General features: G+C 38.1%; 1 protein-coding gene across 3 annotated transcripts in view; it reads right to left on the bottom strand.

Moving 5' to 3' along the window:
• Positions 1–17,516, bottom strand: part of NINL (ninein like) — a 174,236-nt gene that overhangs the window by 67,946 nt on the left and 88,774 nt on the right. For all 3 annotated transcript variants that reach the window (XM_007476594.3, XM_056813792.1, XM_056813791.1), the window contains exons 7-9: positions 13,738–13,922; positions 11,831–11,983; positions 4,519–4,689 (exon numbers count right to left, since the gene is read on the bottom strand). In XM_007476594.3, the coding sequence (XP_007476656.2) occupies positions 4,519–4,689; positions 11,831–11,983; positions 13,738–13,922 (509 nt within the window). The remainder of the gene's footprint in view (positions 1–4,518; positions 4,690–11,830; positions 11,984–13,737; positions 13,923–17,516) is intronic.

Raw genomic sequence — 17,516 nt, 5'->3', positions numbered from 1 at the left:
TAGTTTTAAGCCTTAATAAGCTTAGACTTTTGGGACACACTCTATAGAGAATATGTACATTTTATACACACGCCCACAAACTATGTATGTGTGTATATGCATACACACACACGCACACACACATACACACAAACAATATGATCACTTGATCACTGCTGAGTGAAAGAGCTAAAATAGAAGTCTTGTAGCCTGATCCCCTCATTGTACAGAGGATGAAACTGAGGTCCACAGAGGAGCAAGGATTTGTCCAAGATCACACAGCTAATGAGAAAGCCAATATTTGAAACTATATCTTTTGTCATATTAGAAAAGCCCTTAGATATCACAAAGCACAAACTTTGGTTTTATTTTTGCCTTCGTATCCTCAGGATTTAGCAAAGTGCCTGGTACCCAAGTCAATGTGTTCAGGACCTGAAATCTTGTCGCTATGTGTTCTTGTTCCATCTCTAAGACTTATGAATTCTAGTAAACAAGTTGTTTCAAAAATTTACATAACTTGGGGGCAGCTGGGTGGCTCAGTGGATTGAGAGCCAGGTCTAGCGATGGGAGGTCCTGGGTTCAAATCTGGCCTCAGACACTTCCCAGCTGTGTGACCCTGGACAAGTCACTTGACCCCCATTACCAAGCCCTTACCACTCTTCTGCCTTGGAGCCAATACACACTATTGACTCCAAGACAGAAGGTAAGGGTTTTAAAAAAAAAATTATATAACTTGTTCTCACATTACTTAATTTTCTCCCTTTATTCCTCCCTTCCCTACTCCCAGAGAGCTATCTAACCTAACAAATTTTTTAAAATAGGGAAAAGAAAAAAAACTCAGCAAAACTCAGAAAAAATATATTAAAAAATAATACTATATGCATGTTTTCATACATATGAACCTCCCCTATACCTCTACCAAATAGGTTAAAGTCTACATACAAAGGGCAGCCATGTAGATAGGGAAGTCCTGAGTTAAAATGTGGCCTCAGATACTTCTTAGCTATGTGACCCTGGATAAGTCACTTAAATTAGTCCTTACTACTCTTCTGCCTTGAAACCAATACTTAGTAGAAGGCAAAGGTTTTAAAATAAATAAAGTCTATATAGAAGTAAGGCTACAGGCAATAGGACATGTCAGGACATTCTGCCCTTCTAGGTCACAGATCATTTGAGCTCCCATTTCCTCATTCTTCTACAGGAGCATAAATGGCCTGCCTACTTCCAACTTCCCCCAATACTGCAAAGGAGAAAAAGTTCCTATATGGTGAGACATTTGAGCTCTTTGGGAAAGGGAAAAGTGTAGTGTCAGCTTTTTTTTTGTTAGAATAATAATTATAACACAAGTTGACAAAGACAAAGCTTTGTGTGACACAAAGGAGTAGCAGAGGGACAAGTCTCAGCAGGGTAATCTATCCCCAGGAACAGAATTGTCAAAAATGACAATGGCTTCTAATTAGCCAACCAAAGAGAACCAAAGTGGTTAAAGGCATTCTGAAAAAACAAAATCCCAAGCTTACTTCTCTAGAGGAACCTTATAGTCACTAATCCAAAGATGCTTTCAAGAAAATGTCTCTACAGGGAAGGAAAAAAAAAATAAGAGCACTGGATTAACTCTGAAGGGAGGGTATATTCTGTAGTGCTAGTGAAAAGGAAGCCCAGGGTTCAAATTCCAATGGCAGTGGCTCAGTCCTTTATCCTTCAAAAGAAGACAAAGGAGAAAAAAGAAAAAGAGGCTCAGTGTACTGGGTGGACTTTTTAATCATGGTCAGTGGTGTCTTAGGACACCACTGGGAGAAATGTCCTCAGACACGGTGGAGAGGGGGAGGAGAACAGCCCCCTCTGGCATGGGTGCCATGGGATCACCAACATGGTTATAGGGTGTTGTGAGTTTAAAATTAGCTTTGTAAAGTGTTTTGCCGTAGTGCTAGCTATTATTATTACTATTAAGCCTATCTTCAGAAAAACTTTAGATGCCTTGTTCCTGTATAATCAGGTTTAAAATTTTGTTGTGCTCAAGGAAAAATAAATGGTACAGTGGGAGAACAGAAAATTATTCTAACTCAATTGATACCTGGTAGTGAGAGGTAGTAAATCAAAGAAAACCACCAGAATCCTGGATGTGGAGTAACAACAACAACAAAAATAACAACTACAAAAATACAGAGGGAAAGGACAGTCAACAAATAGTGCCTGTCCCTTCTATGAAGTGAAGATCAAAACACAAAGACAAACACTTGCCAATTCTGTGCCTTTGGGTTAGATTAGACTTGCCAAAATAGAAATTTTCTCATAATCAGGCTATTCTAAGAACAGAGACTACCGGAGGCTTTCTAAAAGAACAAAAAATGGAAGATGCATAAATGACCTGATATAAGTGCAACCAAGAGACCTAACAAGATAACAGGTTGTTTATGAGTCCCCCTGCCATCTTCTGGGCTTAAATGAGAAAGCAAAAAGAAAAACATCTTGGTGTGATGCCAAAGAATAACCCACACAGAAAACCTTGCTTGTCATAGGAACAGGCTGCAAAAGCATCCAGCCTTTCATTCTCTGTCTCCTTTGCTGGATCCTCCTCCAGATCATGCCCTCTAACCAAAAGTGTCATTCAGGGTTCTGGCTTGGGCTCTCATTCTCTTTCTCCTCTTTACTACTTCACTCAGTAACCTCCTCAGTTCCCTTGGATTTAATTACCATCTTTATGCTGATGCTTCTCAAATCTACCTTTCCTGGCCCAATCTATTTTCTGAATTCCAAGCTTGAATTTCCAATAGCTTTTCAGACATCCAAAACAGGATTACATCTTAAACTCAATATATCCCAAAATGAACTCATCTATCTTGCCTCCTAAACTCTCCCTCCCTCCCATCTTCCCTCTTACTCTAGAGGGCAACTCTATTTTCCCAGTCCCTCAGGCTCACAATCTAGGAATCATGCTGGATTTTTCACTCTTTCTCACCTACCAAAGCCTGTCACTTTCACTTTTGCAACATCTCTTAGAAATCCTTCCTTCTCTTCTCTGACAGTCACCATTCCTAGTGCAAGGCCTCCGTACCTCAAACCTGAATTACTTGAAAAGCCTTCTAATAAATCTGCCTGCCTCAAGTCTCTCAGAATTCCAACCTGTTCTCCATTCAGTCACTAAAGTAATCTTTCTTTCTTTTTTTTTTTGGGGGGGGGGGGCGCAATCAGGGTTAAGTGACTTGCCCAGGGTCACACAGCTAGGAAGTGTCTGAGGCCAGATTGAAACCTAAGACCTCTCATCTCTAGACCTGGCTCTCAATCCACTGAGCCACTCAGCTGCCCCCTAAAGTAATCTTTCTAGATTGCAAGTCCAACTATGTACCTTCTTTACTCAATAAACTCCAATGGCTTCCTATTGCCTCCAGGAACAAATAAAAAATTCTCTGTCATTCAAAGTCCTTTATGAACTAGCCCCTCCATTACCTTTCTAGGCTTCTTGAATTTTACTCTTCAAATCAGTGATCCTGGCTGTTCCCTAAAAAGACACTCCATCTTTTGGCTCCAGGTATTTTCTCTGACTATTCCTCAAGACAAGAATACCCATTATCCTCTGCGCCAATAACAACTGACTGCCATCTAACATCCCACCTTTTCAGGAAGTCTTCCCTAAGTCCTCTTAATGCTCTCTTTCCTTTTTTGAATTATTTCTTATTTATCCCATATCTAGACAGATCATATACATTTGTTTGGATGTTTTCTCTCCCACTAGATTGTAAGTTCCTTGAAGACAGGGACAATCATTGACCTCTTTTTTGGATCCCCAGAGATCAGCACAGAGCTTGGCACTTAGTATTTGGCTTAAAAATGTTTATAGAATATAATTGGTATGGGCAAAAATGAAGTTTTTTAAATTGCTAAGATCAAGCTAGAGATCTAACTCCAAAACTCTGGCATTTAGGTGATGTAGTAGAAAGAATGCTAGACCTAGCAACAAGAAAGCTTGACTTCAAATTGAACCTCAGACACTTATGTGTGAACCTGGGCATGTGATTTAACCTCTGCCTCAATTCCCTTAGTAAAATGGGAATAATAATAATATGGGGATAATAATAGCACCTGTTGCCAATGCCGATGCAAAGCTCAAATGAAACAATATTTGTAAAGTGTTTCCGAACCTTAAAGCATTCTATAAATGCCAGCTTTCATTATTATTCTAAGTAAGTTGAAAATGAGTCTGTGCATGTTTTCTTCGTACATATTAGTACAGTTAACCTCTCTAACAAATACAAAAAATCCTTTCTCATTTAGATGATCCATCTGCTTTAAAATCTCCAAATGAAGACGAGTATTTCAAACCAATTTCTGCTAAGGATTTTCTGCCCCAACAAAATAGGAAGGGGCACATGTACACACTCTAGTTGAAAGTAAAGTTCTATTCTATTTGATTTCCTCGTTTTTTCCCTAAATCCTATAGGTTCCTCCAACTATACATGGATTCCATGATAACGTTGGCACCAAACCCTTGCTGTTCTGAATTAGGCACCTTGTTGCAGTACCCAATGGACTGTAGCAAACCTGCAGTATCTCTTTGCCATTCTTTATGCCTTCTTGGGCCCAAATGGCTATGACTTGTTCAGGAATAGCAAGCCCAGTGCCATCATCAATGCTGGAGAAGAAGTGCACATCCATACAAATGGACAGAAGGGATGAGGTAGTGGAGGTTCTACAGCCATTCTCCTCATAGACCTGCAGAGGGGAAAAAATGAAGACATAACTATATTATATATAGATATAGATATAGATATACACACACATATATATGATCAGTATAATGATATAACCTGCATCTCTATAACACTTGATAAGTGCTAGGCATTGTGCCTTTTTAAATATTATCTCATTGTATCCTCAAAACAACCTTGGGAGACACATACTCTTATCCCCATTTTACAGGTAAGGAAACCAAGGCAAACAGAGGTTAAGTGACTTGTCCAGAGTCACACAGCTAGGAAATGTCTGAGGCTGACTTTAATCTTCCAGATTCCAGGTCCAGCACTCTATCTACTGAATTATCTAGCAGATCTTTACATATACACATGTACATATATATACCTCACTGAAATAACATGCTATCACATATCTGTATATCTAACAATATGTGCCTATTTTACAAAATATGCTTCAACTTCTAAGCAATGCTTTCTATACAAGGGGTCCCAAAATTTCTTTGGCTTAAATACTGTGTACTAAGGCTTTTGGGAGACTGTATTTATATATTAAGACAGATTTTATGCATTTGATAAAAATGTCCATCAATATCCTTAGTCCTGTTAAAATTTCTCTGGGAGATTCAGGAACTATACTATATCTCATAAATGGCAAGAGCTTAAGGGGGCAGCTAAGTGGCTCAATGGATTGAGAATCAGGGCTAGAGATCAGTTGTGGGTTCAAATCTGGCCTCAGACACTTTCTAGCTGTGTGTGACCCTGGACAAATAACTTAACCTCAATTGTCTTGCCCTTACCATTCTGCCTTGGAATCAATAGAGTATTGACTCTAAGGCAGAGGGTAAGAATTTAAAAAATAATATTTAAGCACTTCTAGATATAACTTTGTATATCTCCTCTGAGTCTGTGCTAGTCACATTCAACACCCTTTTGTTGATTTGATTACATATCATGCTTTTAATAATAACACAAACTCTTGCGACACATCCAGCCCACAGTATCCCATTGGAACCTGACAGAGTTTCCAGGTGTATCTCTCCTTCCCTCGCTCAGCAACTTGCACCAGAGAAAGCATCATTTAAGGGGAAATACACACACACACACACACACACACACACACACACACACACACACACACACACACTCACAAACTATGTCCTGCTTATCTCTATTTATCAGCTCTTCCTCTAGAGGAAGTTATTCCTCAAACACTATTTGTGCAGCTGTCTATAATGTTCTCTTGGGTCTGCTTGTTTTGCTCTTCATAATTTCACAAAGGTCTTTATATGCTATTTTTTTTTTTAACTTAGCCTGCTCATCATTTCTTATGGTGCAGTAGTATTCCATCACACTCAGACACCACAACTTGTTTAGCCATTCTCCAGCTCCTCACATTCCACTTGGGCAGCTCCTCACATTCCACTTCTTTGACAGCACAAAGGGATCAGTGTTCCATCTTAAAGTGACTTAACTATGATAACTTTTCCCCTAGACCAGCTGCCATTTCTATGTTTACAATTTGCTTTAAATACACAATCTCTTTCTAACCTCAATATAATCTTGAGACATTGGTACCACTGTTGTTATTACCTCTTTATGACAAATGAGGGATGACAGATGAGGCTCAGCAAGGCAATAACTTGCTATTGCTTTATAAGCTCATGAACATCTGAGGTGGGATCTGAAACCAGGTTCTCTTAATCCCAAGTGAAGCACTCTTTCCACTGATCCATACTACTTTATAACCAGAGCAGTATCTGTTTCTACAACCGTCAGTGTAAGAGAAGACAGGGAAGGAAAGCAGCTAGAGCTAGAAGATAACAGACCCCTTTCTCTACCACATCCTTTACCACTAGGAGGAATAGGAAAAGCCTTATGGGTACTTGATAAACACTTGCCAACCCTGTGTGGGGACATTCCTAAATGATCTCTTTAAGATGAAATGATGACATACATATAATGCACAGGCTCAAGCTCTAGAAAGAAAAATCCAATTAGTTTATTGGTTTACCGAAACAGTAATATAGCTGTATAAGCTGGTCCCTTAAGACTACCTCGGTTGCTCTTCCAGTTCCTGTCATGAATTGGTAGCCAGAAACCTTCTGTGAACTTCTGTGTCACAGGAACTTCAAGGCCAAGCTTGTCTCCTCTGCCTTTCACCCTCCCGCTGTCCCACGTATCACTCTATATATCTGAGGAGAAGCACTGCTGCTGACTGCAGGAAATTGGATGTCAAATATTCTTAGTCCATAGACCATCTCAGTAAAGGGACTTAAGACTCTAGGAAACATTTACCCTACACCTTAATAGATGGGGGAAAAAACAAACAAAAACTGGGGAAGAATGATACTGTTGTTGATGAAGCACCGAGGAAAGGTAAAACAAAGAAATGACTAATTCTGGATAAGAAACAAAATCATTGGTATTTATGCCATAAAGAAAGCAGCCTGCAAACCCAAGGAACTCTTGAGAACAAGCAGGCTATTCTTTCTAGACCTCTGCTCTGGAATGGGCTTCATGACTGGTAGGTAAATAAGCACTGAATAGTTCTTGGCTTGACAGGCATATAATGGAAAGAATTACATTCACAAGTCCAGATACATATAGCTTCTGCTCACACTGAGATTTATCAACTAATATTTTTGAAATCAGATTTTCAATTTCTTTTGGATTTCCCTGTTGAATCTCAGCTCATTAAATTAATCATCATATTAAATTTCCTTACAATGGGGCAGCTAGAGGGCTTTGGGGATAAAGAGCTGGGCCATGGATTCAGGAAAACCAGAGTTTCGATCTGACTTAATATGCTTATTTACTATATTAAACTTGGGCAAGTCACTTAAACACTGTTTACCTCAGTTTTCTCATAGGTAAAATGGAATGAATAATAGATCCTCCTTCACAGGATTTTCATGATGACCAAATGAGATATTATTTGCAAAGTGTTTAGGACAATGCCTGACACAGTAGGTGTTATTACAAAAGCTATTATTCTTTATCCATTATACACCACCACTCAGAAATAATCTCTTGCTCTGGTTTCTGATTAGGACTGACATGGCTTACTCCACCCCACTTCATTACTGCCTGCAAAGCTTTTGTTGGAACAAATTCAGGTTTCTCGGTGTGACCTGTAGACTGCTGCCTCTTCAACCAGGAACTTCCAAGGACTTCAAAAAGCACTCCCTGCCTAGAATAGATATCCATGTTCAAAAGAGAAATGAGATTCCAACTGTTTCCTTATGAGCTGAGGAAAAGAGGGCTGTCTTCAAACAATCAAGTGATTTTCTGGGAAGCTGTGTTCTTCTCCATCTCAGGTGTTTAACCATTGTTTTAAAAATTCTTGTGAGATCCTTCCCAACTCAAGAAAAAGAGAATATATGAAGCTTTTTCTCCTAAGACAACCATCCCAAAGAAAGTATGCTTTCCTTACTATTTCTCCTAGCATACAAAGCATAAGAATGGTCAGGGCTATTTATAGACAGACAGACAGACAGACAGACAGACAGACAGACAGACAGATAGATAGATAGATAGATAGATAGATAGATAGATAGATAGATAGATAAAAACAAAGTAGCACCCACAGAGTTATTTTACCGTAAAGGAGACCCTGGGACATGCCATAAGAGTTTTAGCTCCAGTGGGTCCTCCCAAAGAGCAAAGGCTTTGAGTGTGACTCTGGCTGTTGTTTGAGGATCAGTGTAGCCAAGTTCAGTAAGGTTTAGCACCAAACAGTTGGGTAAAGGGTGACTAATTTTTTTGGTCATGAAAGTACTGCTAAGTATGGAAAGGTTTCTGACCTAAGAGAAAGTATTACCCCACAGGAATGAAATTCCATACCCCTGAAATCATGAGGCATTGACATGCACACACATCTACATACACATTCAAAAAAAAAAGAAAGAAAAAAGAAAAACCCATTCCTGACACCATTCTTTTTCACCACTGAGAAATAAAGTTTTTTTTCCCAAATCAATCCCTTTGTTTGATATCATTCTCACAACTAAATATATTTTTCCCCTTCCTCTATGCAACCCACTTTCTTTATAACAAGGATTTAAAAAAAACAAGGAAAGAAAAAAGCAATTCCATAAAACCAGAAGCTGGATGGTTAGTTTGTTTGTGGTTTCTTGCATCAGAATTTTCAGTTCTCAAATGGGCCCACTGCCTGGCCTAAAAGAATAATATGGTAAGAGTTTAACTCCTACACTCACCACAAACTACAGTCATGAGATTAGGAATATTTGAAAAACTCCCACTTATAAAAATCTTCCAAACTTTCCTATTATTAGTAGTATCATGATATTTCTTTTATGATCCTTACTTTCTGTCTTAGAGGCAAATGGGGTTAAGTAACTTGCCCAGGATCACATAACCAGGAAGTGGCTAAGTTCAGATTTAAACCCAGGTCCTCCCTATCTTAGGTCTAGTATTCCAGCCACTGAGTCATGTAGCTACTCCCACACACACATACCTTATTGTTAATGGCACCATTATTCACCCGGGCACCCAGCAATCTAGGTGTTACCCCTGACTCATAACATTCCTTTACCTCCCAAATCCAATCTGTTGTTAAGTCCTGTTAATTCTGCCTTCACACATCCCTCATATACACCCCCTTCTCTCCTGACTTTGAAACCACCCTGGCACAGTCTCTTGTCACTTCATGCCTTTACTGCTGCAATAGCCTTCTGGTTGGCCTCCCTACCTCAAGTATCTCCTTTACCCAGATGGTAGGCAGATCATCTTAAAAGCAAGTCTGGCCATATCAAACTTTCCCTATCCCAGCTCCATTCAGTAAACTCCAGTGGCTTCCTATCACTTCCAAGATGTGTGAATCTTAAAAACTACTCAGACTGTACTTTAGAAGATTTGATTAAGCTATTCCCCATTTTTAACAATGGAGGTACTTGGTCAGGAATGTATTGAGAACTTTTAAAATTATTCCACCCTACTCAGACAATGCCTTAGGGAAGATAAAGTTGCAAACTCCTGATTGAACAATGAAAAGTCCCGAACTCATACTTATAGTAAAGCTAGAACCTTAAGGTAGGTCTATTTTTAGATCTAATACAAAAGGGTGCTAAGTACCTATAAAGGTTAAATTAATCACTAAAAGGTCAAGCAACTTACAAAAAGGCAAGCTTAACAAAAGAGTGTGAAGTACTCAGAAGATAAAATCTACCCAGAAAACACTAAAGAGTGTTGAGAACTAAGAATGGACAGTCCTGGGGAAAAGCATCTACTATGATTGGTAGATGTGAAAATTTAGGGGAGGTGATATAAGAGAAAATTCTCTTTAAAAGGAGGTCAATTGAATTCAGTTGAGACTCTGAACTCAGTTCAGGAGTTCAGTGGAGGACTGCAGCTTGCTTGAAGATGATCTTGTGGTGAGTGATAAAGACTGACTCACTCTCATTTCTACTATTTTCTCTCTCTTTCTCCCTTCCCTTAATTCCTTCATTTATATTAATTAGAATCTCAATAAAACCCAGCTGACTTGGGTATTTTTATATTTGGGAATTTTCCCATGGCGACCACTTAATTTTAGATTTTAAATCAAGACACTAAAAATTATCTTTACAGTTTGGCCAAAACATTTACAGTTTTGGCAATTCATAGTCTTAGCAAACCACATTTTCACGGTTACAGATGAAATATAAAATCTTCTGTTTTTTAAAAGTCTGGCCCCTTCCTAACTTTCCAGTTTTATTATAATTTATTGCCCTCTAAATACTCTCAAATACTATGACACTGGCACTGTTCCTTGAACTACACATTCTTACTTTCCAACTTTGGGCATTTTCTTTTCTTTTTTTTTTCCTAAACCTTTGCTTTCCATCATAGAATCAATACTAAGTATTGGTTCCAAGGCAGAAGAGCAGTAAGGGCTAGGCAGTGGGGGGTTAAGTGACTTACCCAGGATCACATAGTTAAGAAGTGTCTTGAGACCAGATCTGACCCCAGACAGGACCTACCATCTCCAGGTGTAGTTCTCTATCACCTGAACCACCTAATTGCCCCTTGGGCATTTTCACTGGGTGTTCTCTATGCCTGCCATGCTTTTCATCTTCATCCCAACCTCTTGGCTTTCCTGGCTTCAATCAGAGCTAAGCTAAAATCTCCCACTCTCAATGAGAAATCCTTCCTGATTTCCCATTAATATTGGTACCTTCCCTTTGTGATTATCTCCAATTTATCTTGTATAAAGCTTGTTTGTACAAGTTGTTTATATGTTGTCTCCCCATTAGGCTGTGAGTTCCTTGAGAAAATAGATTATATTTTTGCCCTTCTCTGTATAGCTAGCTGTATGTATAGCTGTATAGCTAGTCCCTAGCTCAGAATAGATAGTTAATAAATGCCTGTTTGACTTCACTTTTCTTATTCTAAGCAGAGAGTCATAGATTTTGCCAGACTGCCAAAATGGTCTATGACAAAAAAATTTAAGAACTCCTAGATTAGATGATCTGAGATCTCTTTCAGCTATGAATTTATGATGGTTCTAGGCTAACCATAGTCCAGATTTAGGTTCTCAAACAGTAATCAATCAATATTTATTTAAGCTCTCTTCTAGAAGGCAAAGTGCATAAAAGTATAGAATCGAGCTGTCAAACTCTCAGCAAGCTGAACCAGATTAAAAAAGAAATAAGAAATAATAACAAATAAATAAAAAATACAGCATAGTTAATGTTAATTTGTGGTTTTTAAAGTCAATATACTGGCATAAAGAACCATTTCTATTTGAGTTTTACACTGCTGATGTAGAAAACTCTGGATTCAGAAGAACTGGGTTCAAATCTCTTTCCAGATACTTGAAATTCCTATCTGGACTTTAATTCCTTCATTTACAAAATAAGGAAGTTGGACTAGATGTTTCTGAGGTACCCCTCCAGTCTTAGATCAATGATTCTATTATCTCAGTTCTTCATGTTCATTTTTTTTCTTTTCTGCTTAAAGATTTTTAGTGAAAATTAAAACTCTGCATTTCTGGGCAATCTGTATGATGTCAACCAATATCCCAGATTCCTAATGAGAAAACAGCAGAAATATTGCAGATTTTGGTGATGTGCATACTGTTTACTAATGAATTTAAGTCACCTAGAGGCTAGAGTCCTTGTTTGTATTTTATTTTTTGTCATTTAAGCCTTCTGGTTTACCTGGCATTGTGGCCAGATCTTGTTAGGATTGATGGGAGTAGAAGATCCAGGAACTGAATTGGGCCCATGACTGAATACCCCAAGCTGGAATTCTTTAAAACTAACTTTTCCATCACCATCTTGGTCCAGTTTATTAAACAAATCTTCAAGTTCCTATAAAAAAGGCATTGAGAAACTCAGAATTAGGAACAAGAACTCTGGGTGATGCAGCCATATTTGGTTTAGTTTAGTTTAGTTTTTTAATTTTATCTTTATTTTATTCCAGTAACAAATTTACATATAGATTTTCCAAGGTTATATGATTAATATTGTCTCCCTCCCCTCTTCCTTCTCCTTCCCAGAGTAGACAAGCAATTCCAGTGGGTTATGTACATATTATCACTCAAAACCTATTTCTGTTATTCATTTTTTTAAGAGAGTAATCTTATAAGACCAAAACTCTAATTCACATACCCATATAAACATGAGATAAATCATATGTTTTGATCTACATCATATTTGTTTTAGGAAGCTCAAATCTTTTCTTCTCTCTACTCCAACCCAGGTGATAACACTGGGAAGCTGTTTCTGTAGACCAAAATGAGACGTGCTGGGATTTTATCATTACTCAAAACTTCCAAAAACTCCTTTTTTTTTTTTAACTAAAACCCTTACCTTCCGTCTTGGAGTCAATACTGTGTATTGGCTCCAAGGCAGAAGAGTGGTAAGGGCTAAGCAATGGGGGTCAAGTGACTTGCCCAGGGTCACACAGCTGGGAAGTGTCTGAGGCCAGATTTGAACCTAGGACTTCCCGTCTCTAGGGCTGGTTCTCAATCCACTGAGCTACCCAGCTGCCCCCTAAAAACTCCTTCTTACAAGCAATTTTTGTGGCACAATTTGTTAGCATATTCTACTATTAACTGAAAGGCTGATTCCTTTTATCTTAGAGACATTTTTTACTTGGGAAGTTTGTCGAAAGCAATTGGAAAGAATGACAGATTTAGAGTCAAAGGACCTTAGTTTGAATGGCAACTCTACCAATACTTCGGCTGTGTAATGTTGGATAAATCTCTTAATGCCTCATTTGAGTCACCTATAAAAATTAGGAGGTTTGACTAGAGGATTAATAGTTACTCCCTGATTCTAAAATATGAAGTTAGTAAGCATCTATGTAACAAGGCTTTTTTTAAAAAACAAGAAACAACCCTTCTTAGAGCTGATACTAAGTATGGCTTCCAAGACAAAAGAGTGGTGAGGGCTAGGCAATGGGGGTTAAGTGGCTTGCCCATGGTCACACAGCTAGGAAGGTTCTGAACTGACATCATGATCTCCACTTAGCCACATAGCTGCCCTGTTTACAATGCTTCTTAATAACACTTTTTACCTCCAAGTCTTTCAAATAATTGCATTGTTTATCAGAACTCATTCTCTCCCCAAGCCATAGTTAGCCATATTTCCTTCCTTTAACATCCTTCCTTTAGTTAAACAAGGTTTATGTGGCCTCTACCCTTGGGATTTCCCAATGGAAACACTTTGGGCAACTGGGAAAAATAACAGAACTTTAAATATTTCAAGACTCCAATCATGTTTGTCTGTTTTTATTCTTTATTTATTACTAAATTTTTAATTACACGGAGAAACAATTTTTGGTAGTTGTTTTCTAACACTTTTCCATTCAAATTCCTTCCCTCCCTCCCAAAGGTGGTAAATGATTTAATATGAGTTATGTTAGTGCTTTCATGAAATACATATAATATTCTCTTGGTTCTGCTCACTTCATTTTGCATCAGTTCATACATGTCTTTCAGGGTTTTCTGAACTCGTCCTGTTCATCAGTTCTTCTGTGCAATAGTTTTACATTACTCCAGCTATATGTCTATGTCTATGTCATGTCATGTCCTGTCATGAAGCCCATTTCTGGATCTTACCTCTTTTTCAAGTTCTTGCAGTCCAATGCTTTTACAAACTGTTGCCAGTTCTTCCTCATCTAGATAACCACTGCTCCCAACCCCAAGCTCTTCCCAGATTCCCCGGACCTGGTTCTCAGTTATATCCAAGGAAGCATTGGGAGACTTTTGGGAATCCCCAAATATCTCAGCATTCCAGGTTTGGCCTACAAATCAAAGGGAAATAATGAAAGCATTCAGATAAAGATATGAGAAAAACTTTTTTCACAAAGGGATTAAAGAACTCACCAAGAGCCACAGAAATTCCAAAATATTTATAGCAACTTTTGGGGGGGATAGCAAACAACTATAAACATGGTGAGTTAAAAGTGTTGGAATATTATCATGCTGTAAGAGGTAAATGTTAATATGATAAATATGAAAAGTTCAGAGAATCTTAAGAAGACTTACACGAATTGATATGGAGGCAGAAACAAAAGGATAGTTACATGACCACAATAAGGAAATGGGAAATAGCACTAAAAAAAAGCATGAGAATCAGATCAATAAAGATCAATTCTGAATCCAGCAGAATGACACATGATGAAATATACAGCTCCATCTTTGCAATAGAAAGGTCATAGGTCAAAGAAGCAGATTGATTGATGTATATGGTATCAGACCATGACTCGTGTTTTCATACATTTTGCTTAATTGTACTTCCTAATCACAACATTTGTTGTGACTCTTTGTGGCCCCACAGGCAAGTCCATGGGATCTTCTTGGTAAAGATGCTAGAATGTTTTCCATTTTCTTCTCTAGCATGTCTGCATTTTACAAATGAGAAATTGAGACAATACATAGGGGATAAGTGATTTGCCCAGAGTCACACAGCTGGTAAGTGTCTGAGTATTTGAATTCAGATTTCTTGAGTTTTTGACTCCAAGTCTGGTGCCCTATCTACTGTACCACTTAGATGTCCCTTGTTGCAATGTATATATAGGGTTATTGGGAAATGATAGCAAATAAAGAACATCAATAAAGCTGAAGCATTGAAGGTCAGGTGATTTTCCAAATTATATAATTGTACAATAGGTATTCACACAGGGCTTCCTGACAATTCCAGTACTCTATCCATTATACCACACTGCCTCTAAAAAGAGTTCATTTGAAGTTGGATGGCGTTCGTAAATGTTTGTGCACTCGATATTTATATCCATCAGAGTACACCCAAGTTTCCCATAAGGAATCCAACATGTAGAAAAACCAAGATATAGCCCATATTTTACATATTAAACATGATACACTAGTTTTTCAACAAGAAACTACAGAAAAATGAAAGCCTAATGGTTACTACTTGACAAGGTGACATTTGAAATTCTTCTTGAGCATATGTAGTTTAATAATAATAATGAGTTCAAACTCAAAAATTTAAAATATTCTCTATAATTTGAAAACATACAAAATATTATCTATAAAACACATTTGTTTTAGGAAGAAGAAACGTTATGCCTTTTATAACAACCTCAATGCTACCTCAGTAAAATTTTACTTATATTGAGAGATAAGTAAGAGGTATTAGGACATTTGTTGGAAGGGAACAAACCCACACACCTTAAAATTTGCTTTTGCATAAAACCACTCCTGAGAATATCAATCATGTGGGCTCAGGCTAGACCTGCTAAGTAAGAAGAGAGGCAGCATTCCAAGCCATCGAGAGCTACTTCCGACTGAGTGATATGAATGTATCAGGTGAAGGTACTGTGTAGTCTTAGCTATTTGGATAGATTTGGTTGTACTAAGAAAATTAAACCTATTTGCATATGTATAACACCCCAGTGCCCTTGAAGCTTACAGATTTTTATTTTTTTAATTTTATTTATTTATTTTTTAAAACCCTTACCTTCCGTTTTGGAATCAATACTGCGTATTGGCTCCAAGGCAGAAGAGAGGTAAGGGCTATGCAATGGGGGTTAAGTGACTTGCCCATTTTCACACAGCTGGGAAGTATCTGAGGCCAGATTTGAACCCAGGACCTCCCATCTCTAGCCCTGGCTCTCAATTCACCGAGCTACCCAGCTTCCCCTCTTACAGATTTGTAATGTAAAGAATACAAACTGGTCTTCATAATCTCTGAGAATCTTTCTAACTCTAAAATTTTAATTCTCAAAGCACTAAGGATTTAGGCAAATTAAAAAAAATTAAAAAAAATTTTAATAAAAAAAAAAAGAAACACCTAAATATTCTGCAGTTTCATCCAAGTGTATGTATGCATACTGTCACTTCTAAATGAGGAGGTAAAGGTTCCCTTGCAACCTGTTCCTCAGGAAGAAGTCACCTAAGTATTTTGGGGCTGTTTCTCTTAAGGGTATAAGCAGTTTTGTGTCTGAATTCCTTTCATACATTGGCCTTTTTCTACAGTTCTTAGTTTAAATGCAAAAGTCTAACCAACTAAAAAATTACACGTAGAATAAATCTTCCCTTTTTCCCCTTCTCACTCCACTCAGCACCTGCTGCCTTACCAGGTTTCAACAACACAGAACAAGATGCCGCCACCAGGTTGGGTTCAACATCTCTAATCTCAAAACCATGCTGCTAACTCAAGCCTGGACTGACACTGCTTCCCTCAGCCTCCTCTCTCCTCTGGCTGGAGCACTGGAGGGTGGTGTACCAATCTCCTCCCAATGCATTCCTCTAGAGTGGGCACAGAATGGACTCACTCCACTCTGCATTTGCTGTTCTGCCTTTTTCAGCTCCAAGTCTCCTTCCTTAGTGTTCCCTTTTGTGTATGGTCTACCCACATTTGATTATAAACTCTTTGAGGCAGGGACTGGCTGTTTCTTTTTAATAGTTACATCCCTGGCACTGAACAATACCTGGCACATAGTTAGGCTTTTAAAGAAATGTTTATTGGATTGTTTTTTCTTTTACTTACTCAAAGGAGTAAGAACTTTTTTATTTGAAACACAAATAAACAAGCATGCTAATGGAAGCTAATTTTTAATTTCATAGAAAATTCAAGTTTAGTTTTGGTTGCCTAAGTTCTTCGGCCAAGCTTCTTCTGTTTTCTAAACTCTATAGAACTGTAGTCACTGAGATAACTCCAAGAGGTTCATCAACATAGAGAAAAGCTAAACATCCAGCCCTGATGTTCATAAGTCCTAGATGCTCTGCATCTGGCAAGACAGAATGAACACAGTTTAAGTTATAACCCCAAAATTGGGGACTGGCATTTATTATGGCGATCCCTGAAAATGTGGCTCAGAAAACTTATGGTAGTAAAACAAACAAACAAAAAACACTGGAATTGGATGGAATTACAAGATGTAGGCCTAAGTAATAGTCTGACATTAATTAGCTTTGTCACCTTGGTTAACTCACCGGCCTTATTCTCAAACCTCAGATTTCCTTACTATGAAACTTGAGGAAGGAGGAGAGAAGTGGAATAAATGATCTCTAATTAACTTTCTTTCAGTACTAACACAGTGTGATCTATGGAAGCCTCTTTAAAGGTCCAGTCGTCCTAATATCCTTTTAAGCTAAAGGCCACAAATACTGACACCATAGCTTTAGATCCTGCCAACACTCACTTCAAATGTGGAAATGTGGATGCCTTCAGTGGCTCTATAACCAGTTTTTATTCATTGGTCTTCACCAAATATGTATGTGTGTGTGTGTACACACACACACTCACACACAAACTATATCAGCCCAAACTCTCACTTATTAATTATTTCTGCCTGTCTTTCAAAGTTCCCCATAAATAGAACACTATCTATCCAACCTCGTTTTTCTCTATGTCCCAACACTCTGTCTTCCAT

The sequence above is a fragment of the Monodelphis domestica genome, chromosome 1 (genome assembly GCF_027887165.1).
Source record: "Monodelphis domestica isolate mMonDom1 chromosome 1, mMonDom1.pri, whole genome shotgun sequence".
NCBI classification, from domain to species: domain Eukaryota; kingdom Metazoa; phylum Chordata; class Mammalia; order Didelphimorphia; family Didelphidae; genus Monodelphis; species Monodelphis domestica.
This window is presented reverse-complemented; position numbering and strand designations above follow the sequence as displayed.